Genomic DNA, 25,358 nt, shown 5'->3' on the forward strand with positions numbered 1-25,358 from the left:
CATACATCCAAGATTGCTAATCCTCCCAGTTTGTCCATTATACTCATTAGCCATATGCAGCATTTACATTCTGAAATGCAGGTCGAAACCGGTGTTCACTTACACATCCGTTCTAGTCCGGCGGTTGATCAACAGGTGGCGCACATAAAAAAGAATTTAATGCTCCTACAATGATAACGTGACATTTACTGTGTCCACGTTAAGCATTCGGGACAGCAGCTTCACACACCACATTGTTCATTGGTCTATTCAGGTTCCTTAGGATATATGCGTTTAGCTATTCTGCTTTGTTAGTTCATTGTCATTGCGATGGCAGGAAAAGTTGCGCCTGGGTACACCCGGGGCCACATCTGCTGCACAGTGTCCACTTGGGGCCATGGGGATGCACATGCCAACATGCTTTATTGCCTCGATCATAGCTGGGAGAAGGCTCCCCTGGCCTGGCAAAACCGCACCCGCCGTACCAGAGGCCACATCGACCATACTCACCCAAGTTCATCCACTTGCTCTGTCATGTTCTCCAGTGTGAACAGAGGATGCAGGACATTCTGTTGCTCAACTGCACGAGCACCCCCCGTGGCCAGGGCGAGGCAGGTCCTTGTGGCCCCTAGTCTGATGGTGGGTCTTGGATAGATGCCCTGCGGTGTTGCCCAAGGGCGATGGTGCACTTTCACTGGGACTGCTGGAGACAGGTTCCTGTGCCGCGCTGCCTCTACACTCCTCTAGGTGGGAGATCAATTAATTTCAGTGCGCCCACATGCCGCTACATCAGGAGTTCTTCACCCAACACTGCAGCAGTGGCAGGGACAGCACCGCCACTTTGCCCAGCAGGTGGTCTTAACTGCTGCAGCAGAGGCCGAATTGCCACCTACAACTCCCTCAGGTGGGAGATGTCTTTCGACCCTGCGGCACTGGCAGTGCTGCCTCCTCTCCCCCGGTGGGGCAATTCAATTAATAATGCAGTTTCCGCACCATCTCTGCCGGGCTCTCGAAGAAAGGAGAAAGATAGTTCTGGTACAGCACATCTCAGGACATGGTGGGGCAGGTCTGCAGACACTTACAGCGACAGTCACCACAGCGGGGCGACACAGAGACCGCAAATGATTGCGGCGTGGCACTCTCATAAATTGCGACCCAGAGGAGCCAGGACCAGTTTTGGCAGGAAGGGTCAGGACCACAAGTAAGCGATGTCCAAAGTCTCAAGTGGCAACTTGGGACGGCGGTGCTCCTGTACAATACCCCCGGTTCGAGCTGGTCAGTTCACTGGATGGCACAGGAACACTTCCGAAGAGGCTCTTTGGAAAGGTAAGTAGGAGGTGCCGAGAGTAGCTGGTCCCACTACTCCAAAGGGTTGAAGCGCCCTTGTAGGCCTTCTTGGTATGATACAAAAGCAGGGGTCTGACTGGGTCAGGGGGCCAAACCTGCCGGCATGTCTCCGGCGGTTGCACGAGTCTGCTCTTTTGTTCAGGATACTTGGCTCTTTCTGTAGTTTGTTGTGAACCTCTGGTGATCAACCTAAAATGGATGCAGAGCCCCTTCTCTTATCCAAGATTTGTTTTGTGCTAAAATCTAGCATAACCAAAGGAAGATGTGCTCTTTTGCATGCACGCCACACGTGGGCCAATTGTGGCCCACGGTGGTTCCAGTCATTCAGGCCTACCAGACATACTGGCACGGGTAGTGTGGATTGGGATCAGACAGTACCAACCCTCTTTCTGGGCACTAGCACACGTGACATGCAGGGGCCTGCAAAAGATGTGATTTCGCGGGACACTGCATGATGCCCAAATAAAGAATACCTGTGTCTCTCGACCTGACTGAAAGCAAAGGGACAAAATGGCAAAAGGACAGAACAAAAGACTTTGTGGCACAGCCATTTTCAGCACTGACTCAGCAAACAACTTATAATGACAAAATAAATCTCACTAATAGCAGAGGTCACGATTTTGCAGAATTATTTCAACTGTTGGCAGCGGCAAATCATAGTTAGAAAGGGAGTCTCATTTCCAACACATTTGAGGCAACTACCATCCCACTCGATGTTAAAGAATTTAATCGTAGTGGAAAATACAACTCTTTGATTATTTTGAATTAAATACAACTTGAATCTATCTAGCTTATTCCCATGGCCAGTCACGGTTGTAGTTCCCTTTTTTTATGACAAGTTAGGGAGAGGTCAGAGGCTAGGGGAAGTGAATAGGTTGATCTCCTGTCCCTAGTGATACACGCCAATGAAGGTCCAATGAAGGTGCAGTAGATCCCAGATCATCCCTGCGCTTTGTAGCATGTCAACTCATTTACTTCCCTGGATTCGGGCCAAGAGCCCCATTTACAAGGGGTAAGGTGGGTCCATGTGTTTCTTCTATGTGAGTACTTTGTGACCAGTTATTGGCCTAGCAACTATTTGGTGGACCTTGTCTGCCAAAGCCACTAGACTGGTGGCAGAAGACCTTTCTTAGCCACGCCAGATATAATAGACACCGTAGTAACAGCCATCTAAAGGGGAAACTGGCCTAAGGAGCTGACCACTGATACTTAAAATGTGAGGAAAATTATATATAGGCCATCCTGAACAGCGCAGGTCATTTCCTCCACCACAAACTGTTAATCGTTGCGCCAATACTGTGCTCTAGGCACAGGCTTAAGGAGTGGATTCCGCATCTAAATGGTCATAGTCACCCATCCCTTAAATGCACACTTCATTTACTTTCAACATGTATTTTCCAGTCAATAGCAATAGGTTTATCTAAAATAATGTATCATTTTTTTGTCTTTTTGTTAAAATCAGTAGCTTATATTTTATGTTTTCTCTCTTTTAATTTGCAAGCATACATCTACTAGTGGGTAACCATAATCATTATTTGAAAGCCCTGAGGAGCTACAGTCAAAGGCAATTACTACTGATGAGTGCAGAAAGCCTATGGGAAGTTGGAGCCCTTAGGCCAGCATTTGTCATGGCAAATACCAAAATAGACCTCCGAGACACAGACGTTGACTAGCAGCAGGTGTGGAAATGCAAAAAAATGTGAAAATGGCCACCGCTAGACCTGATATCACAGTGTACATGAGCATAAATGCATGTGGCCCAACTCACAAGAGTGAGCTGGGCAAATCATTCTATTCACATCTGCAATCAAAGGAGATCTGAAAAGACTGCTTGCACACATTGATACTTAAGTTAGGGGGTAAAATGAAAAACTAGCTATGGGACAATCTGAAGGAAAGCTTTGTGCCCTTCTGAAGGCAGGATTCTGCAACTCGCCACACAAAAGGTAATTCGAAGGGAGTTAACAGTTTGCTGAATAAAGGCATTACAAACAAGATATTCTAGCAAGTCAAAATGGGGTAGTGACCACACAGAAGTTGATAAGCAGGCATAATTAATAAAGACCGTGACGTTACAACGGAGAAATGCACATGGGGGTATTTATCCCTTTTTAGCCCAGTGACTTCCAGTGAGGAATAACACACGGTTGTATGTAACCCCCATTGTAGCTACTGCTTAAACATTCGTACAAAGGACTACAATCTGTTTCATATAAGCAAAAAAAAACAAGTAAAAATGGACGGCCACGCAGTCGCATCAGAAAGGACAATAACGGTGGGCGGAATCCACAAAGAAGTGCCAGAGTGATTGGTATGTTTGTTGTTGTTTGTTATATGTTGTAAAACAAAGAGTTAAAAAACAATAATGACATGCAAGCATATGTACTAATCTTTTTATTGCACCATATTTCACCCATGCACTGAAAACCCTTGCATGCAAGCGCAAGTAGACATATCTTATTTGCTGTGAAGATATATGAAGGAATTCATGCTGGCAAATTAATTTGAATCAATTTGTTAGGCCAGTGGAATGCTGTCTGTACATTTTACAAATGGGTAAATACACACATCGTTAGTTCAACGCAAAGACAGAAACATGTTTCCGAGAGTTTATCTTCACTAGGTGTCTCTCAAAGATTTCATGCCCTCAATTGTTTAGTTTTATCCATGAACATGTTCACTCTCTCGGGATCCACCCTACCACTCCAGTGACCACCTTCTTTAAAATATGAACCGACAATCAAGGCATTTGCATCAACATAGTCTTCCAGGTTTTCCAGAGTCACTCCGGATCCAATAAGAACTGGAATTCTTACAGCATCTCGAGCTTCTAAAAGTAAGGAAACATGAATCTGTGAGAAACGTATACCTATTGAGGTCAATTATTTCCTTAAGATGAGGATTGGTTGCTTTAAAGTAGGATAGATTACTTACCATAATACCTCAATACGTCCGTGCCCATTGGCTCATCCTGGTTATGCGAGGAACTGTGACAGAACTTGTTAGGAAAGGTCAGTACTGCGCATGGTCTGTCTGGTTTAAAAGCAGCATGCCTGATTTCGAAATAATGGCACCCACAACTATAGCATTTTACAGACTATGAACAAGTACTACTACCTCAGCTGGCACTTCTGTGACAAGTTTGACAGTATTGAATCCTAGGCAATGAAGGCAACAGTGTAGACGTCTTCTAAAACATCTAAGCCTACGTTTAGACATCTACAAATATCCCAGCCCAGCAGCTTTGATAAGCCATGAACTTTGACACAGATTGAGGATATATGCATTGTTTGCATACTCTGTCTATTATCTTTGAATTTCTACTTTAGCTGTTCCTGTGTCACTTGCTCTTACCACATGTCCTCACACCAGTGGTCCCTCATCTCCTTCCAAACATATGAGTCATAAACTTAGAGGTTAGGTAACATGTGGGACTTAATTCACAAACATATATATCATTGAGATCTGAATTTTCGACCCGGACGGTATATCCATTTCATGTTTCACTTTTCTTAAAGATAACAAATCTTTTACAGTCATTCGATAAGTTAACTTTGAGCCAGAAATTGATATATGGGAAACATTGGGTGTGTGGCAAAACCGATGAACATATTTATTTCAGGCACTCCACCTTCTAACTTTCGTTTATCTCCAATTTGTGTAAGCAGATAACCAAGTGAGATAAGTTAGATTGGCAGTGGTGCTAACAGCAAAGACGATGCAAAGGATTAAGTGGTACGGTTGCATCGAAACAGGCCTTTTGACCCAGCCATATTAGAGAAACCTTGCACCATTGTATACGTCAAAACCTTTTGAGTGTTCAATATCTTAGTTGGTGGCCTGTGTGAGAAGGACAACACTCGTGCCTTGTGAAGAGGGGATTAAAACACCTCTCAGACGGGAGGTGGGAGGCTTACCAGGGAGAAATCCAGAGCCAGTCTTACCTTGAGATAGGTGGGGACAGTTCAGGGGGCCCCAATTCCTGCCCCCTCCTTGCGTCAGTCTGTGTTAATGTAGTCCACAATTGTCTTACACCATGCTTCCTGCACAAATACTCGCTAGACTCTTTCTGTTTGTTTCAGAGCCAACAAAGATATCCTGACAAAAGAGCCACAGCAGCAGAGGTCGAAAAACTCTGTTAGCACCATCTGCATTCCAGGAACTACAGGAGACCGATACCCACATTAGAAACATCAACACTTCAGATTTGCATACTACCAGCCTTTCGGGCCACCATTGCTGTTCTGTGGCAAACCCATGTGGAAGAAGTGGGCATACCTTAGCCCCCTATTTGTAACCATGGCTGCATACAATGAATCCTGGGTGGGGAAGATAGTGCCAGATTGGCTAGGGACAGAGAGCCTACCCCAAAACAGGCAGGGATATAAAGGAGGTCCAGACGAAGCAGGAAGTGTGGGTTGTTCGGGTGAGATCAGAGGATGTGGACCAAGTGACCAGCATGAGGAAGGAAGCAGCAGCGATTATGGAGGCGATTTCTGGAAAACATTAGGTTTTGGGTAGTGAGTGCGAGTGTTACTGCAGTGCGAATGTGTGTGCTACTTTGGCAAGTGAGTTTAGGGTAGATATTGTAAGGAGTGACTATGAAGTGTATGGTACTGAGTGAAAGGAGGGTGTCTGAGTAGTAGTAGAGTGGAGGAGGCAGTAGTAGTGTGGAGGAGGGAGCATTAGTAAGTGGGAGGAAGTAATACAATTAGTAAGTAGGAGGGAGAAGTAATATCAAAGAGAGGGTGATAACATCGAAGGGTGCCAGCGAGACCCAGAAGGAGTGAGAGACAGAGGGAGAGACGAGGGGAGAGAAGAGAGGCAGGTGGAGCCAAGGGAGGGAGGAAGGTCAGGAGAGTGAAAGGTGAGAGTGAGCGAGATAGAACAAGAACTGAGTCTAACAGGGTGTCAGTACACTACAACTTCCCTATCCCTATAGAACACTAAAAGCTGGATGGAGTTGGGACAGTTAAGAAGTCCCTGAGGGAGTTTAGTTAGAGAAGGCAATCTGTCTTTAGGTCCTCATCCCTATTATAAGTCAGAATTAGACAGTATGGGTCAATATTCTGTAAATACTAACCTGGGGTCAGCAACGCCTCAGTAAGGGAGGAGGTACAAAATAAGACAAGAGTGAGAGATGGCCAAAGGGCCCACAAAAATATCAATACAAACTCTTGAACCTCCTATGAGAGTTCAAGTGATTCTTGTGCCATCTGTGGCACCAGGCACTATTGACACTTTGTTAGTTTCAATTCAGAGTCTGTATCCTCTTGGCACTTCGTCTTCACCGTGAATGTTTGCTTTTTTGTTTATTTGTATCTTAAATTTAATACATGGTGATGTGTTGAAGTCTCATACCTGGTTCTGGGGACCGGCAAAGTGGGGAAGTACGGGGTGGAGTACCAGCCCAAGCTTGTGGATGTTGCCGATCCCTGGCCCATGGCAGGGGACAAGCACTGCATATGAGGCCAGTCCTTGGAGGCTAGACCTTCCCCTCTCCCCATCCCAGGTTGCGCAACCCAACTCTGATGAATCTGCCAATCCCCATACCTCCTGGGAGGCTCTGTAGAGTAGTGCACCCCAGCCTATCTGAAAAAGCCCAGAGCTCTCCTGAGTAGAACCAAATTCATAATGTTGGCAGCAGAAGCGTTGCCATTAAGGGGTTTTCCTCGCACTCATCAGTGCTAACAAGAGTTATGATACTTTTGCCACCTCTGTCAGCACATCAAAGAACTCTCCTCTGACAGTTCACGGGTCCCGCTGTGAACTTCGTAGAACCACAGATACAATGCTACAAGTCTGCGACATCCTGAAAGCTGAGAAGACAAAGTACGAAGGACAATTTCAGCAACAGTGTTACCTGGCACGAGATTCTCCCACCCAATATATATTATTTCTAATTCTTCACAACCTCAGTGAAGCAAATAGTCCCTCAGGCTTATACAGTATGTCTGTCCCTGGGCTGTAAATCACACATTGAAAACAACAAAGTGCTTAGTATGGCACAGGCAGCATTCAGAAGGGTCAGGGGTAAAAAAGCCAAATACAAAATGGCTGACATACCAAATTTAGACTTGGCTCAGTACCTTGAAACCAAAGCAACCAGAGTTTCACAAGTAAGCCAATGATAGCCCTAACCTAATTACCAACCATAGGTGCACCTTCAACAAGAGACACACCCATGTGGAGGAGGGGTCACTCTATAAAAATACGAATACCCAGTGTGAACATTTTAGTTGTAGGAGTAGGGAGTTTATGTTATGTGAAGACAGCTGTAGACTGGAGAATAGTGGAAGAAGTAGAGGATGGACAGTCTAAGGGTGCAGAAGTAAGGCTCGGACACAATAGTGGCATGTTTTTGGATATAGACTTATTGATAAAAAGAGGGTTGGAAACATGCCTCTATCCTTAAAGTTAAGAGTAGTTTCCCTACTTGAAAGTAAACTAGTGAAATTGTCAGAATTCCAAAAATAAAAAGTCTGTCACTGTCGTGTCCCAAAAACCTACTCTTATCCCTAGTACTAATAATGTAATAATAACTGTGCAAGGATGATCTCTTCTCAAAGTAAAAAGTGTTCTTTGTGTTTTCAAGCAACAGAAAAGTTCCCAGTTTTGTGTGCTGCAGCAGATGTCAACAGTACACGAAGCCCTCCTACACCGATAAGCAAGACAGGGAGAGACGCTTGCTACCGTGGTACCGTCCTTGACTCCAGAGACAAGAAAAGCCAAGGGATTCATCACAGCATGTGAGTCAAGGGGATAACCGATTAGAAACCTAACTGTGTTGAACGAAAGTAGCAAATGGCAAATTAAGGGTAGTTCAAAGAACTGTTAGCATTTGAGGGGAAAGCCAGCTGCAGAGGGGTTTGACACCACATTGGTGCTCACTCGAGAGACTCTGGTTGATTCCCCTTTTCATTGAAACTACTGATATCAGAAGGCCTTAGGAGAGCCGCCAAGAAACGGTCAAAGTGGTCATATAGGGGTCTTGCAAAATCCTCTGTACAGTCGGAAGTCTTTGACCAAAAAACAATTGGAAAACTAAGGGAAGCGAATCCTGCATAGTAGGAAAGTAGAAGGAACTGCAAGGCTGGCAAATGTGAACCCGACGGAGGGATGCCTGCAAAGCAGGGTGAAGCATGATGGCCCAATGAATATTGTGTTGACAAAAGTGAACCCAACAGAGGGATGTCCACAGTGGATTGTTTAAAAGGACATTAAAGCTTGTGAGTGCAACAGGTGAAATTGTTTTGGAATAAAAGCCATAGTGAACCAGACGGAGGGAGGCAAACATTCGAGAAGGGTCTGAGCCCGGAAGAGGGGGAAACAGGGGTGGAAAACCTTCACCTAACGACACATGAATATAGCAGATGTAATCTTGTGAATACAAGCCATAGTGAATCCGACGGAGGGAGGCGGATATTCGAGAGGGGTCTGAACCCGAAAGAGGGGGACCCAGGCGTGAAGAATCATCATCCTGAAGTGCAATCAGAAAGGAACTTTTGATTGTTATTTTGAACATATCAGGCCCTGGGAAGCAGGAGATTTAACCACTGAAGGTCCTGATATTGCTAGAAACGTTTTGTGGATTTGAGCCCGGAAGAGGGGGATTCAGGTGTGAAAAGTCATCAACCAATGTACCTACAGAAAGGAACTTTTTGTTTGTTATTTTGAACACGTCAGTTCCTCGGAGGCAAGAGCTCACATGCCTGGTGGAAGGAATTGTGAATGAGACCTGCCTCCTTGTGCCTGGGATGGAAAAGATTGCTAACGCATGCGCAATAGGCTGTGGGAATTGTAAGAGTCTGATGGTATCATAAGTATGACAGACACAAGGGCTGCAAGTTTTCAAAACCTTTATCTGAATATTTGGATGGGGTTGGAAAACTCCTATCTAGCCCCATATCTAAGATGGGAGTAGTCTCGACCATCAAATCAAAGAAAACACAGTCCTAGTTAGTCTTTAGTCAAATAAAAGTGGCCTATAATAAAAAAAAAACGAATACCTGCCCTTACTCAAGATAATAAATATGAAGAGGGAAATTTAAATGCACAAACGGTAAAAAATCAGTGTTCAAATGATATGTCAGTGTGACTGAGCAAAGTCTTTTCCCCACGTTTAACCTCACAGGGTAAGGTGGCCCACTTAGGCTGCATGACACACTCTGGCTCTAAACACTCAAGATGCAGTTCAGATCGTAGATCAGGGCCCACTTGGCCTTCCACGACAAAGTTACTGGGTTTCAGTTCAATTCACTGTTCAAGACAGTCTCCCTCGGCCGGGCTCGGGCATCTCAAATTACAGTTCAGGGGGTTCCCTTCCCCAAGTACAAATACAGTCTCAAATAAACACAGGTCTACCACAGTCAGGCTCAGACCTTTCAACCACAAAGCAGGGGTGGAGGGAGAGGGGGGCTCCCTTCCCCAAGTTTTTTCACATTCAAGATCTCCCTCTGTTGGGCTTGGACCTTTGTCTAATGTCGAAGACTTTCGATTGTGCAAGGATTTTTCACAGACCTCCACAGCACCACGTTGACTTTCAAGGATAGCACAACTTGGCTTTTTACATTTTTTTAAAAAATCTTGCCGTTTCCCCCAAACTACAAGTCCCAGAATGCAGTCCCTCTTTCATTAAACGTATGCCTCGTTCTCCCGTTCCAGCCACACCCACGCTTACCGGGTTCCTCTCGTCATGATACTCACCCGGATAGCGTGGTGCTGGTGGCCAACTCCCTTGGATTTATGGGTTCAGGTCAGGGTCTCACCACCTGCCCCTCAAGTACCTGGGCCTCCCTTCACATGCCCAGGGGAAACTAGTATTGCAGTGGACACAGCCAGCAGGCTGCAGTCTGCCTTCTATGGCCGTTGGGAGACACTGTTTCTCAGCTGCGCTGTAGTCCCACACAGGCACTGGGTCAGCACCTCACCCCTCTGTTCTCCTAGGGACACTCTCCACAGCTTCCTCTGTTCCTTCCTGCTTCTAGACTCTCCAGGTCCTCTCTGCAGTTCAAGCTTGCTCAAAATGCTGTTTCTGACTGCTGTCTTTATACTCCCAGCCAGAGTTAAGTGAAGTCAGGCATGTCTGGTTGTGCTCGATTGCCTGACTTTATAAGTGGGACAAAATGGAGACTGCCCATAGGAACTCATGGTACATTGGTTCCTATGGGTAATCTTTCCTCCTCTATGTTGTTTCTTCCTCGTCTCAGTACCTAGACAAGCAAGTGAGAAATAGGGATTGTGGAAGTTGTAGTGTCTTATAGGGATAATAGTCAGGAAAAGAAGGATAGTGTTCTGCAAAGGCTAAGGGCGAGCAGGGTGATGGATATTGGGAAAGAGGAAGAGAATATTGCCTCTCACCCTTGGGCATCCTCTTTCTACTCCCCAAGGATCCCCTACTTAGGAGATCCTCCCGCACTTGTCCACCCATAGGGTCTAGATCCAAAGGCAATAGCTGTGCCCTGGCCACCCGAGCCAGGGATCCAAGGGAAAACAATGTGAGGATGTCCTCGGGTTTCTCACAGAATCCATTCACACAGCTATGACGTAGAAGGAAGACCTTAAGAGGTGGATCTGCAGCAGTCACAGAACACTGCAGTGCCTTGCTACAAGAGTTGGAACCCTACCCCAAATGGACTTGCAGCTAGATTACTTTGACTAGGAGAAGATGACTTTGGGCATCATTACAAGTTTGGTGGTAATTCCTGTACTATTGCTGCTAAAATGGATACTGTTACTGGCAATTATAATTGGACTAAATCTGCTGTATTACAAGTGGCAGAACAGTAACATTGAACCCCATTCCTGGAGTCCACGGTGCTCCAATGAAGAGCTGGAGAAATTACCACATGTGGTAATTTCACCTGCAGTAATTCCTTCGCACAAGCCATGTGCTGTAGATATCTCCTCCACTTTACGTTCAAACCTGTAATATAGCAGTGCAAGAAAGTGGCACGAAAGTGAAGCTAACAGAATTACTGACATTTTACTGCCGTTTTTCCAGCAGCGCCAAACTGTAATGAGGGCCCCATTATCAACCTGGCTGATCCAAAGTAAGAGGTAGATTGGTGGGGACAGGAGGTGAAGGAAAGTACCAAGCTATGAATGAATTTGCAACACCGGAAACCCAAAATGTACTTACTCATAATGTGCACATACATATGTCCGCACTCATACTGAAACCATACTATTATTTACAGGTGTCACACAGCACCATACAGAAAAGGCAACTCCATTGGACATTAACCTGGCGGTACGAAATCTAGACCTATGACAAGATAGGTATTCCAGCTCCCATAACCCCCTCACATACCAGCCACAGGCCCTCGAATGATCATCATACAACCACCATTAACAGGCCGGCTGCCATACTATGGGCAATAAACAAAGACGATGTAAAGATGTCACCCTTCAAAGAGTCTCCTCCCCGGACAGAGCAACATGTTTCAAACACACTCCAGATCCATTCCACACACTAGAGGCTAGAAGCTTGAACTTCCCTTTCACTTCCAACACTCTCACCACATGCTCCCACTGATCGCTACCGTAACACCATTGTCAGCCTCCTCGCGAGGTTATGAGCACTGGTGGTAGCCAAGAGCAGGTTTCGCAAAATAAGAGAGCCCTTGTACTTTCATTGGGCAGGTAAAGGATACAATCCACCCACTGGAGAAGGTGCAGTTGGAACCGATGGCCAAAAACACAATGTTTCCCAAGGTGTGTGAGGACAGAAAGGAGGTTGAAGAGGCCCAACATGAGGCCACTGCTGCTCAGGCTCAGTCTGAGGTTGCCAACAGTCAGGCCTGAATTGATGTAAATTCTGTACTCTGCTAGCCACAGCTAATGCTGTGGGTCTGTGCCTTGAGGCATTACAAGAAACCGAAGGTTATCTGGAAGCAAGCCTTCAGAAACCCTTGTGGATGTCACATGTAACACTGAGTGCCATGCTCAGTGCTGTCAGAACCAACCTCTTCCTCAGCCACCTGATGCCTAATACCAGCATCAAAAATGACTAGTTTCATACAACCTTGTCTGGGCTACTGGTGCACCAGGAGGAGTCTCTATCTATCATGCAGATGTACTGCAGCCAAGAGCAACACGAATATCTGCTGACCTTCCTCTTCCAACACCCTCTCCACTGCATCCAACACCTTGGGCCTCATTACGAGTTTGGTGGAAATTCAGCAGTAAATCTGCCCAGGAATTGCCCTAAGGAATTACTGTTACCGCCACTTGGTCAGGCGGAATTCATGCCTGATTGCAAGAGGTTGTGGCGGTGCAATTCCCCATTTAATTTGGGTCTGTTTTTTTGTGTATTTACCATGGTGGAATTTACCGCCGTAGTAATTCCACCAAATCAGATGATTTTTCCACATTGAGTGGGAAGATTTACCTCCAGGGTTTTACTGGAGGTAAATCCTCCACTCAAAACCCATCCTCATAATTTTACCACTTACCGTCTAACTCGTAATGAGGCTGCATATCCTCTGCATAGTGTCACCAACGAGCTAGACTCTTCAGGGGAGTGGATAATAGACTTTACTCCCAACCATCATTGTAGGAATGGCAACAAATTCCTACACCAAAGGGGTGGAAAAAAGGCCAGAGGAGCAAACCTGTTTTTCCCCAACTTCGGGGTAAAGAAACAAGACAACACTCCAATACGTCTCCCCTACTCCTTACCTTAGGATGGATGCTGCCTGTGGTGGAAGGATAGGCAGCGGGGAACCTACCAACTGAACAGCTGAGGGATCAGAGTTAGGAGAAAAACAAACCCGGAAGATCCAAGATGTAAAAGGTCCAGAAAATCCAGAAAGGGCACAACACCAGTTACAGGAAAGTCCATAGTTCCAAACTCCAAAATCCAAAATCCAAATGCAAGTCCACGTTCGAGATGACAAGTTTGTCACTGTGGTGGAAATTTTAAATATACTGCTATACATTTACACTTCCTGTTTTTTCAGAGGAATGAGTTTTCATAGAATTGGACCTCCAGCGTCGATTGACGCAAAGTGCAAAGATGGGAGAAAACGGCTACAGAGGAGTTCAGTGCTCTACAACAGGGACGTCATTTGGGGGGTGAGGGGGGTTACTAGGAGCCGCAACTGCAACCCATGCAGTCTCCCTTGCAACACCTGGCTTGGTCTTTGCTACCCATACATATATTGAAAAAAATTGACACAAAAAAGGAAGGTCGAGCTTCCGTTGTTGCGTACGTTTATTTCAATATAGGTGACTTCCTGGGTTGCGCCGCTGCCGCGTGTCTTGTGCAAAAAGTGACAGGAGGCACAGCATTCTTAAGAAAATAGGGAGGCTGTGTTACAAAGAAGCAACTGCACAGTAAAGACCATATCACAGGTATAGCCGTAAGAAAATTTGCTTTTAAATGAGTGAAATGTATTACTAAAATTTTGAACATGTGAAATAAATTATTATTTTAAGTTTCATAGCAAACAATGTACTTTTTTAGGAGCCATCTTTTATAAATAAATGTTCAGAAATGTAGTTAAATATTTAGAAAAATAGAGGGCTATTCCTTATTGAGTTCATTCCATCGTTGAAATACATTTTGGAGCCTTATGGTGGGATGGAGGAAGGACTGATTTGAAGATGATGTTATATTGTCGATATGCAGTGATTGTCCATCCTCTGTGCCGGTATCCATAGGCGAAGCACTGCCACTGCATGCACCAGACCTGCCTCTGCTCCCCTGTTGCTGCCACTGGTGCAATCTGAGCAAGTAGCTGGCAGGCAAAGTGCAGATAACCGGAGGCAGCACTCACGATTGATGAATCGCGTAATTATGGCGCCGTTTCTGTCTCCCTAACCTAAGGCAGGGACATCGTTTCATTAAAATGCCAGGGGCAGCAGAAGTGACATCACACGACCCTTGACCTCTGATGACATTACAGGAAGTGATGTCATTTGTCCGTGCACTGAAGTGGCATCATGGGAAGTGATTGCACACAACCACCCCTTGACAAAACAGGAAGTGGCATCACATAGCATTGTTCCCAAGTACACTAAGAAAAATAAGGTTACAATATCACTGTAATATGATATACATTTCATACAAGAATGGATCACCATATGTAGCGTTAATATCTAATGTATAGGCCCATACCACCAAAATACTGTGAATGTAATGTGAGAGGTCATAAATACGAGACGGACAAGTAGATCGTTTTCTCACAAGTAGCCATTTTATTAAACAATAAGGGGGAGACAAACGCCTATCTTTCCCTAACCTAACAAGGGGTTCCCTACCTGTCAAACTAAGGCTAAAAGGAAAATGACCTAATGTCTAAAGATCTCTGTACTTCACACTCATACATACAACAAAATCATGCAGGGATTATCTGGCTGTTCAAACTTCATAAAATAACATTTAGATTCAAACAGAGAAAGTATAAACATAAATCATTTTAACCAGGGTTGAATCCCCTTCCCCTGGATCAATTCAGGAAGTTTCAAACCAAAATTCAAAATCAAGAAAGTTCTTTTCAATAGTCAAGTTCCACTTGAAATATAGCACAAACTTCTGTTCATTCCAAAAGTCCTACAATTGGCAATATAATTGTCTTATTTTCAGGTAAGACTTTTCACTCTTCAACTGCTGTTTGACAAACCAAAAAGGACTTTGTCTTCATACACCAAGTCAGTATGCAATATAATTATTCCCCTTTCTGAAGTCCAATAATTTTTCATTAAAACACATCTCTCCTTCATAAGCAGCATAGTTTTGCCAGGATGATTTCACAATAGTTCATCAGTGCACTTCAATGGATATACCACTGTCTTACCACCACAACTTTCTACCACATTGTAGTACTTTAATGTATCTTTTTCCTGGTACAATCTCCTGCCAGGACTAACCACTAAATGTCCCTTTCCTGTTATACTCAACTGCCAGGATAAAAACTCCTACTACTACTACCAGTACTTTGTGGTGAGGATTGTGTCATGAAACCTATGGATCCTTCACCAAATCCTCCCTAAAGTCTTCTCCAAGGTGGTCAGGGAAAGGCAGACGCTTCCTGATCCTGCCCTTGGGGGTGTTGCTCTGCTGAAGGATCACCTGGGAGGAGAAAAGGCTCAGGGAGGTGACAGGAATCAATGGGGTCAGACACAGTATTTACCAACCTCTAAGGAAGAGATATTACAACTGCCAAAATACATAACTGCTTTTCACCTGTTGAACACCTAAATGTGGGGTAAAATACACCAAAGATCCTGTAGTATAAAAGTGAGTAAAACCCATTCTCAAGCCCTCAGAGCTAAATGCTTCCCTAACTCAAAAGGAAGAAATGGAAATAAGTTTGAATAACAATTTCCAAAAGCCTAGAAAACCATATCCCTCTTTTCAAACAAGACAACTTAGTAAAACAGGTCAGGATGAAGGGGAAACACCCCTGTTTAACTTTCCCCGAGGCCCTAGTCTTTTAATGGATTATTGCAAAGCAGAAAGAGTTAGACAAACTAACTTTGTTGCAGGAGGGGCGTGGCTAGGACGGCCATGTAAAGGGGCGTGCTCCGGAGGAGCTCCTTCGATCCTGTATTGATCCTGGGGAAAAAGTGCACGCACGGATGCCTGCCAGCACTGTGAATTAACATCAATGACCATGAAGGTGGGGGCCGTACTCGCTGAACTTTTGGTGCATATGGGATGCACGGACACAAAGTTATACCCATTTGTATAACTGCAGGCCCCGACTCGAAAAATTGAAACAAAATGGCCGTGGGAACAAAGGGATTATCGAGGGTCATGGGCGTGCTGCAGAGATAACTGACGGAAGGATCAGACGGCACCTGTAATGGATTTCAGGGTCCTGTTTTAAGCAATAGACCTGAAGGGGCCGTGGTGTGGAGAAGTGGAGGAAAGAAGGCGGACTGCCCGGGCCGTGCTTATGCTTTGCGAGCCGAGGGACAAGATGGAGACAGCAAGACGCCCGAAGAGGCGTGCGCTCGGAGCCCGAATGCGCATAGATGGTAACTGCCGAGACCCACCGAGCGAACTCGCGGCTGATGCTGGGCCCGCAGTGAAGTCAGACAGAACTTGGAAGGTGCCCATGGAGTAAGGCGGAGACCGGAGTCACAACACCAAGAGTGCGCAAGTACGTGGGTGGACACAGCCCATTCTAATTGTGAGGCGAGCGATCAAGACACACATGGGCATAGCTGCTACGGCCCTATACTGCCAAGAGAGGCCTAGTGCCACGCAGACCTTTGTGCGCGGGGAGGTGCAGCTGGCTTACGCCCGGACAACACGGCAGGATGTCTAATAAAGTTGTTAGACCCAGGACCAAACAGCCCATGTTCGAGGCCTAAACCAAGACACCCCCAGGTGCGGAGGGAGGCAAAAGCAAGGAGACCCCCACGACAGAGGCGGAGGCACCGGGCACGATCCAGGAGGATCCAGCAGCAATTGCAGACTTTAAAGTGGCCCGGGAGACTAAACTGGGCCTGGCAATGAACGATCTGAAAGTGGGCCTGGAACTCAAGATTGGTGCGGTCCAAGAGGAAGTGAACCTGCTGAGACAGGACGTGCGGACGATTGCGGAGCGCACCGGGAAATTGGAGAAGGAGATGGCCCAGAATACTGTGGCGTTCGCCGCACATGAATCGGAGCTACATGCCCTTGTGCAGCGGGTGGGCAACTTGGAGGACAGAGCGGAGGAGGCGGAAGGGCGGGCCAGACGAAACATACGAATTGTTGGCTTGCCAGAAGGAATGGAGGGGCCCAACCCAACAGAATATGTGGAAACCATGCTCCTGCAGGAGATAACTGGTGGGGCGCTGACCCAGGGGTTCGCGGTTGAAAGGGCGCACATGGCCTTGAGAAGGAGACCACCCCCAGGAACCCCCCCGTGACCGCTGATCCCAAAAATTCGGAACTATCGAGACCGGGAGAAGATACTCAAATTTTTTCGGAAGGGAGGAACGATCGAAAGCGGGTCAGCAAAAATCACGGCATAGCCGGATTATGCGCTGCACGTACAGCGTAGCAGGATGAAATTTGGGTCGGTGAAAAGAAGATTAAAAGAAGCAGGCCATCGTTATATGTTGCTTTACCCAGCCAAGTTGAAAGTGTTCTTCAAGAACAAATCGCTGTTCTTTGAGACGCCGAAGGATGCGATGGAATGGCTGGATATGCAGGGCCGCCCTCAGGAACCGGATATCCAGATGGGGGCTGCAGGAGATAAGTAGCACGCAGCCATGTCCACCTCAGGGACATGGCTAGGACATTGGGACTTGAATATAGAGTTAAATTAAGCTTGTGGGGAGTGCGCTGCAAGATAGGCTGGCGGGATCCGCTAGGCGCAACAACCCTAAATAGATAAGTGGGAGCATCTAGGAGGCATCCCTTGAACCCATTGTAGTACACCTAGTTAGGTGACTGTTAGATCGGTGATGCCCTGCGGGGTCCTAGTCCTCGGACGCTAGATAGGACCAGACGCGGGTGGGCCTGAGATCCAGGGATGGAGCTGGGCATTTGTTGGGGTAGGGTGGGGGGAGACGTTGGGTTGTGTTCAGTGGGGTGGAGTTGGGGTACAGGAGGGGGGAATTGTTGAGGCTGGGAAGGGTAAGAGTCGGTAAACGGGCCATCACGGGAAGCTTCGGAGGGAGGAGTGGATTAGGAGCACATCGATTAGATGGTATCGGGTAATCTTAGAATGGTGACCTGGAATGTGCGGGGCCTAAACAGTTACTTAAAACGCAACAAAGTGATGCTGTATCTAAAAAGGATGCGTATTGATATAGCCTTGCTACAAGAGACCCACCTCACGAAGGAGAAGCTGGAGGTGGTCAGGAGAAAATGGTAGCGTCATGGGGGCCACGTATTCGACATATGCAAGAGGGGTGGTCACATGGGTGGCACCGCACGTGCCGTTCCAGGTGCTCAGTTTGACAATAGACCCAGAGGGCAGATGGTGGTGGTAACGGGACTCCTGGAGAATAGAGAGGTGCACATCATCAATTTCTACGCCCCTAACCATCATACGGCAGCTTACTTTAGGTCTCTATACAGTAGGATTAGCCCCCTGGTGGGTGGCGCGATAGTGTGGGGAGGGGACTTTAATTGTACCTTGAATCCTAGAATAGACAGGTCAGATGACAAATCAGAGAAGCCAGCGGCTAAAGCGCTGGGGACACTGTTGGAAGACCTAGGCCTAGTGGATGTTTGGAGGAAGCTGCATCCATTGGAAAGACAATACTCGCACTGCGCAGCACCACATGACTTGCACACGAGGCTAGACTATGTGTTTGCAGCTGCCGAGATATTGGGAGAAATGATGGGAGCGGAATATAAGGCTCGGGTATTATCCGATCACTCGCCTTTGGTCGTAGAGTGGTGATACCAACCCCCCAGGGCGCGCATCCCGACATGGAGACTCAGAACTGAGGTGTTACAAGATGTGGGGTTTCGAGAGGACCAGGGGGAGGCCATCGAGGAATATTTTGGAACTAACACGGGCAGTGTACGCTCTGTGGGTACAGTATGGGAGTCGTTTAAGGTGTTGGTGCAGGGGTTCGCTATATCAAAATCTAAAGGGCTACAAGGGGGCATTGAACGGGAACTTCAGGAATCAGAAAGAGAGCTGGAGGGTCTTATGCAAAATGAGGAGACTACCTGGGAGAACAGTGCCAAGATAAAAGACTTACAGTTAACCTGCAGTGGACTCTGGGATAATTATGCAAATTAAATTACAAAAAATACACAGAGAGGCTACATGCAGGGGGGATAAGCCAGGTAGATTGCTGGCCTGGCTGTAAAAGAGCGAGACCCCCCGCTCAGTGATTAGAGAGATCAGCGATGCAGAAGGCCAAACCCGTAACACCCAGGAGGGGGTAAATGAGGAGTTCCTCAAGTATTATAGCCAACTATATGAGGACACAGGGGAGGATACGAACCAAGACATACTGGGAACAATAGAGGATATAGGGCTGCCCACTCTGGATGACCTAGAACGTGTGGATCTGGATGCCCCTGTTACCTCGGACGAACTGGAAGCGGTGATCCAACATCTGCCCACATGTAAAGCGCCTGGGTCAGATGGGTTGCCTAGCGAGTTTTACAAGACATGACAAGCAGGAGCTACTCCAGCCGTTGCTTGACATGTTTAATGAAGCCTACGAGATGGGGGAACTGCCATCGTCCCTCCGCGAGGCAGTGATCATCCCACTTTTGAAACCAGGCAAGCCGGCCATAGAGTGCGGGTCCTATAGACCCTTGTCCATGCTCAATCAGGACAGTAAAATACTCACGGTAGTGCTAGCCAATAGGCTAAAGAGGGTGATTGGTAAATTGATACACCCAGATCAGACGGGCTATGTCCCCGGTAGGAATATCACAGGTACCATATCATTGATTACATTGATTACACCGGGAAGGACACGGGCGAGTTGGCTATTGTGTCGCTAGATGCGGTCAAAGCCTTTTATTCGGTGCAGTGGCCATGGTTGAAAGCGACCCTGAAAGTATATGGAATGGGACCTGGATACATCAGGTGGGTTCAGATGTCATATAGCACCCCGGTAGCGAGAGTTAAAACGGGAACCACAATTTCAGACAAATGGCAACTCAGCAGGGGGACCAGTGCCCCTGGTCAACCATGTTATACATACTGGCGCTAGAGCCGCTGGCAATATGCCTGCGACAACAATACAGGGGGGTGGGGATTCATACGACAAGTGGCATGCACCTGATATTGCTGTATGCAGATGGCATGCTCCTCTATTTGCGCTACCCGGAGGAAAACCTGCAATATGTATTGGAGGTGATGGATCGTTATGCCACTCTCTCGGGCATATCGGTGAACGCCGGGAAGTCTAGTTTGTTCCCCTTGGGAAGGTATAAGAGTGTCCCGTTGGAGAGGCTGCCTATCCTGCAAATACCCTGCCAACCTGAGACATTTAGGTATCTGGGAGTAAACATTTATCATAGGATAGAAACAGAGCATGAACATAACACAGAGAAAGCGATCGAGGGAGTTAAGAATAGTATGGTGTTCTGGTCTAGATTACCCCTATCTATGATGGGGAGAGCAGCTCTGCTCAAAATGGTGGTTTTGCCCAGACTCTTACATTTTTTTTGTAAATGTCCCATATTTGATTCCCAGAAGCTTTTTCAAGAGACTTCACGGTATGTGCAGGAGCTTCATATGGGGCAATTCCAGGAACAGAGTAGCCCTGTGGAAACTACAGAACTTGTGTGACAGGGGGGCATAAACTTGCCGAACTTTGAGCTTTATTATATTGGTGGAGCAGCTGTTGTTTGTGGCCAGGTGTTGTCGTCAGAGGACTCGGCAGAAGCTAGACTTTTGTAGGGCGACTTGGCTCCATACTTTCTGAGAGAGACGGTGTGGCTACAAAAGAGTAAACTGGTGGGAAGAGGGAGACTATTGGAGCTGGGTTGGGAGGTCTGGTGCAGGACGTGGAGAACGGTGGGTGATCCGGATCCGCTCTCCCAGCAGGTTCCGCTGGTGGTGCTGTGTGGAAACGACTCCCAATTGCTTGAGGTAGTCCGCAGATACTGGGAACCGATGGGCTTGGCCACCCTCGGGGATATATGGCAGGAAGGGGAGGTATTGGAATTCCGGAGTTTGCAGGAGGAGACAGGGGTGCATAGAGGCCAATATATAACTTACACCAGACTCACGAAACGGGTGAGGGAGAGGTGGCCCGAGACGGCGTTGGCGGAAGAACCTGATGCCGCCCTGGAAACGATGTACGATGTCTCAGAGGGCGGGCATGAAATATCCAGGGTATACAAGCTCCTGAGAGCAAAGGCTGGGAAGGAGCTGCTTCAACTGAGGCAGGACTGGGAGGAGGAGATAGGAGGACCCATGACAGAGGGGCAATGGGAGACAGCCCAAAGGTACCATAAAAAGGTGTCCCGAAATGCAAGACTCCAACAGATCCAGTTGTATGTCACCCATAGGGCTTATCTGACCCCCGGGAAAATAGCCAGGTTTGGAGGCTCAGCCACACAGAAATGCCCCAGGTGCGGGGAGTTGGAAGCGGGGTTGCTACACATGTTCTGGGCCTGCCCCGAGGTGCACAGATTCTGGGACAAAATAAAGACTAAGATGGCCGGAGGGGGAGTGGTGCTGGATGTGGGGTCGTCTTGGGCATGCATGCTCGGGATTTTTCCCAGGCCACGCAATCTAAAGCACATAAGCAAGATGAAGGACCTGGCTTACATCCTGGCCAAGCGTAGGATCGCAATGGACTGGAAGGCGGCCCACAGACCCAGGGTGGAGACATGGTGGGCGGACCTCCTAAGATGGGCAGAAGCAGAATCAGTAGTATGGTTTGAAGCCGTCACCAGGGAGGGTGAGGAGGAAGTGGGCCCCCTGATAGCCTGGCAACAATTAGTGACCTCTATGGTAAATCCCCACCAGATTAACTACGAAACAGAAGACTCAGACAAGTCTACAAGCACTGCGATTCCCGTAAACGCTCCTGTAGATGACACGGATGAGCCGGCTCAAGTTTATGGGGGGGGGTGGGGGGGGGAGAGGACGAAGAATAACACTGTATAATGTGATGGTTTGATATTGATTATGTACGTCCCGAAAAGCTGTATTGTTTGTTGGTTTTGTTTGTTTAAAATAATAAAAATAAAAATAAAAAAATAAAAAAAAACTTTGTTGCAGGGACTTCAAGTCCCATAATTCCCTCAGTACTGGGAGGAGAAAGAGGGATGCAGAGGAATACTACTGTGGCAGCGGTCAATTAATGAGTGTAGATGACCTACACCTCAAGGGGACCAAGAGGCTCACAAAGCCCTCTTCGTTGCAGGCATCAGAAGGAGTAGAGCAGCGGAAGAGGAAGAAGCAGTGCAGGCTGTGGTTGCCGCTGATAGGGAATCCTGAGGTGAGAGAAGACGCTGGGACCACTGAAAAACCTGAAGCGGTAGCTGGTCCTGAGGGAGTCTTTGCCTTGAACTCTCTGTGTTGCAGAGGTCGCGCAGTGGGAAGCGTAAAGGAAGAGATGCTTGCCTGGAAAAGATTTGTTGGGCAGAGTTTGCACAGCGGGAAGCAGCTATAGCGAGGGAAGTGTGCCCTTTTAGAGGTTCCAGGTGGCTGGTTGCACCTGACCCTCTCTAGAGCAGAAAGAGCTCCATTTCTCAGTGGCATGAGCAGAGGAGAACCAGAGGAGGCTGTTGCCTGACCGCGAGGAGCCACAAGCACAGAGGACCTGCAAACACTGAGCGGAGCGTGATCGAGCGACGTACCCGCTGAGTTTACAGCTTGCAAGTGACTCCGGAGCGCTTCAGCACTGTCTGCTTGTTCGCGGCAGGCAGCTTCACTTGCTGTATGTGACTGGAAGCAGCAGTAATTATTTCTTTTAATACCGAACTATACAAAACCAACAAAAGTTATACCTGTTGAATCAAAGTGACTGTGTAAATAAGCGTATGAGATTGTGGAAAGCCTAAGAATCCAGTGGGGAAGCTGTAGAAGGTTTAAAAGCATACAGGCATTACCCAAGCCAAGAGTGTATTAACAACCAGCAATACCAATATAACATACAGTGCTCAAGGCAAGAGGAGAATACTGAGAAGCATAATGGTTGTAAGACTTACTGCTTATGTGCTATGAAACACAGATCATCAGGTGATAGAAACCTACATTGCCAAAGCCAAGATCGAAGAAAAGTGTGACTATCTTTTGGTCACTATTTGGTTGATGGTGCAGAGGGGAAAGAAAAGTGTCAAACATGCTGTCCTTCTGGAGAAGCTTATCCAGAGGAAGATGAGAATAGTTGCCATGGAGTCTTAACATTCCAAAAAGGGAATGTATCTCCCAAGCTAGGCGTGATGCACACTGGCTCCCAAGCTAGGTGTGATGCACGCTGGCTCCCCGTGAAAGAACGCATCATATTCAAAACTCTTGCCATAACCCACAAATGCATCTTACTTACAGCCCCTTCCTACCTCTCTGAAAAAGTTGTCCGAGCTAGCTCTTCCAGACCCAAACAATCTCACTACTCCAACCAACTAAACATCCCTACTTTCACAAGGGCCAAAGTAGGCGGCTCCAGCTTCCCATTCTTAGCTCCAATGCAATGGAATGAACTCCCTATCACCCTAATGAATGAGACCTCCCACTGGTCCTTCCGCAAAGCACTCAAAACAAGACTCTTTAACTAGTTCTCTCCACCCTCCCAGGCTCACCCAGATTTCTATTGCAGGAAGGTCTGAATTGTGCCCGGTTCCCCTGTAACCATTGAACCGCAGACCCCCTTACCCATTGGAAAATGTCACGTTTTAACTACCACCTGTCTGGTATTACGTTCACTGTAACCACGAACCACAGACAGGCTGTATTTTCCATGCTGTTTTTCCCTTTGTTTCTTGTAACTAAGTAAGCCCTGCTTGTAACAGTGCCACAATGTCTGAGGGCCGCTTTGTGCACTTTATAAATATTAAACAAAAATTACCAAAAATAGCACTAATGTGGCTCCTTGTTTCCCCGCAACTTGTTTAAAGTTTGATGCTAAAGAAGTCTTATAAAGTTATTGTTATTCTAAGTTGGAAGTTACCACTGAAGCACTTTTCTGTTTTATTTGTTGAAGAAGTATACGGGCCGGCGAGTATACCCGTATGGCAAGAAGCGGTTGCCTAAAAATACCTGGCCAAGGAATAAACCAGGTAGTAGTTGATGCAAGTGCTGAACTAGTGTTCTAACAGAAACAATTCATGTTAACTTGTGACATTGTAGAAGAATTGTGAAAGTTTATTGAGGAAAAGTTACAATTCGTTTGAAACTAAAGTCGTGGCAAATCATCCTGACAAAGACAGTTGTTGTCATTCATCTAAAGAACACAGAGGCGAAACCTGTTTGTTGTTTTCCTGGAGAAGACAAAGGTGAGACAGTTCTTATTCCAGGAGGAGTTGGAACTTATTATTAGTTTCGATACCTTCGTGAAGCAATGGATCTTTGTGTGGACAAGTACAAATCCTTAAGTATTTAAGCATTGGAACTTCGTGTCAAATTGGATTTCCTTGTTTCTTTTTAACTGTGGAGAAAATCCTTGTTCAGATCTGGGGAAGGGAAACTCACCCAGGTTATGAGAAAAGACATTGATCATATTGTGAATCCAATCATATGTTATATATCATTGCTGAATTGAATTACCATATATTTCCTTATTGCTTTATTGGTTGTACATGTTTGAGGGACAGATATCTTTTTGTTAGAGTGTTTCCTTTAATTTATTTTAGGCAGGCAAATCCTTGTCAGGCTAGGGATAGTGAGGTGTTGATCTACCCATTTTATTTTATAAAATGGCTAAAGTTGAAATCTATTTACAAAGTTGTCCGCCTCACATTTCTGACCGCTCACAATTGCTACAAACGTTCCACACTTACATCCTTAATGGGGAACGTTAAATCAACAACTGCTTCATGGATGATTGTTTTGACTTTCAACAACCACAAGAGGGTTATAACTTCTTCTACAACGATACAGTACACATTGACAATGTTTCTCACACTGATTAATTTGGCCCAGGCAACACAGATTATATTTCTCTCCGCCTTGATGATTTTTATGAGGAGGGTTTCTAGTCTACCATTTTTGGTTTTCTTTAATTGCCTTTCTTTGGCTTAGGCATTGCTTGTTATAATCTTCTTTCATAAGTGATCTTCCTTTCTGTCTATCACATTCACTTTGTTTGAATATTGTTCCCTTTTGGCTTTGGCAATAGTGGTTACAATATTCTTTTACTCTGGTTAAATAGTGTCCCCTTTTGGCTTTGACAATGGTGGTTACAATATTCGTTATCTCTTTTGTTAAATATTGTCCCCTTTTGGCTTTGACAATGGTGGTCATAACAATATTTTACACTTTCTCTCTTAAGATAAAGGTTGAGCGCAAATTGCCTCAATTCATTAGTTTGGTATTCAAATGTTTTCTTCTGAGCCAGTGGTCTGTTTTGGAGCGCTGCTGGGTCACCTAACAAAGGCCAACTCACTGGTCTTTCCGTGTGTCTCCACTCGACCCGCTGCTTCTATTTGTTCT

At 46.3% G+C, this 25,358-nt stretch overlaps 1 protein-coding gene across 1 annotated transcript in view; it reads right to left on the reverse strand.

Moving 5' to 3' along the window:
* Positions 1 to 3,705: 3,705 nt before the first annotated feature.
* The window catches only part of LOC138455020 (uncharacterized protein F13E9.13, mitochondrial-like), a 170,196-nt gene continuing 148,543 nt past the window's right edge, over positions 3,706 to 25,358 (reverse strand). The window contains exon 7 of the mRNA XM_069607079.1: positions 3,706 to 4,156. Coding sequence (XP_069463180.1) covers positions 3,966 to 4,156 — 191 coding nt within the window. The 3' untranslated portion in view covers positions 3,706 to 3,965. The remainder of the gene's footprint in view (positions 4,157 to 25,358) is intronic.

This window comes from Ambystoma mexicanum, chromosome 1p, assembly GCF_040938575.1.
Source record: "Ambystoma mexicanum isolate Mex_15411 chromosome 1p, UKY_AmexF1_1, whole genome shotgun sequence".
Lineage (NCBI taxonomy): Eukaryota > Metazoa > Chordata > Amphibia > Caudata > Ambystomatidae > Ambystoma > Ambystoma mexicanum.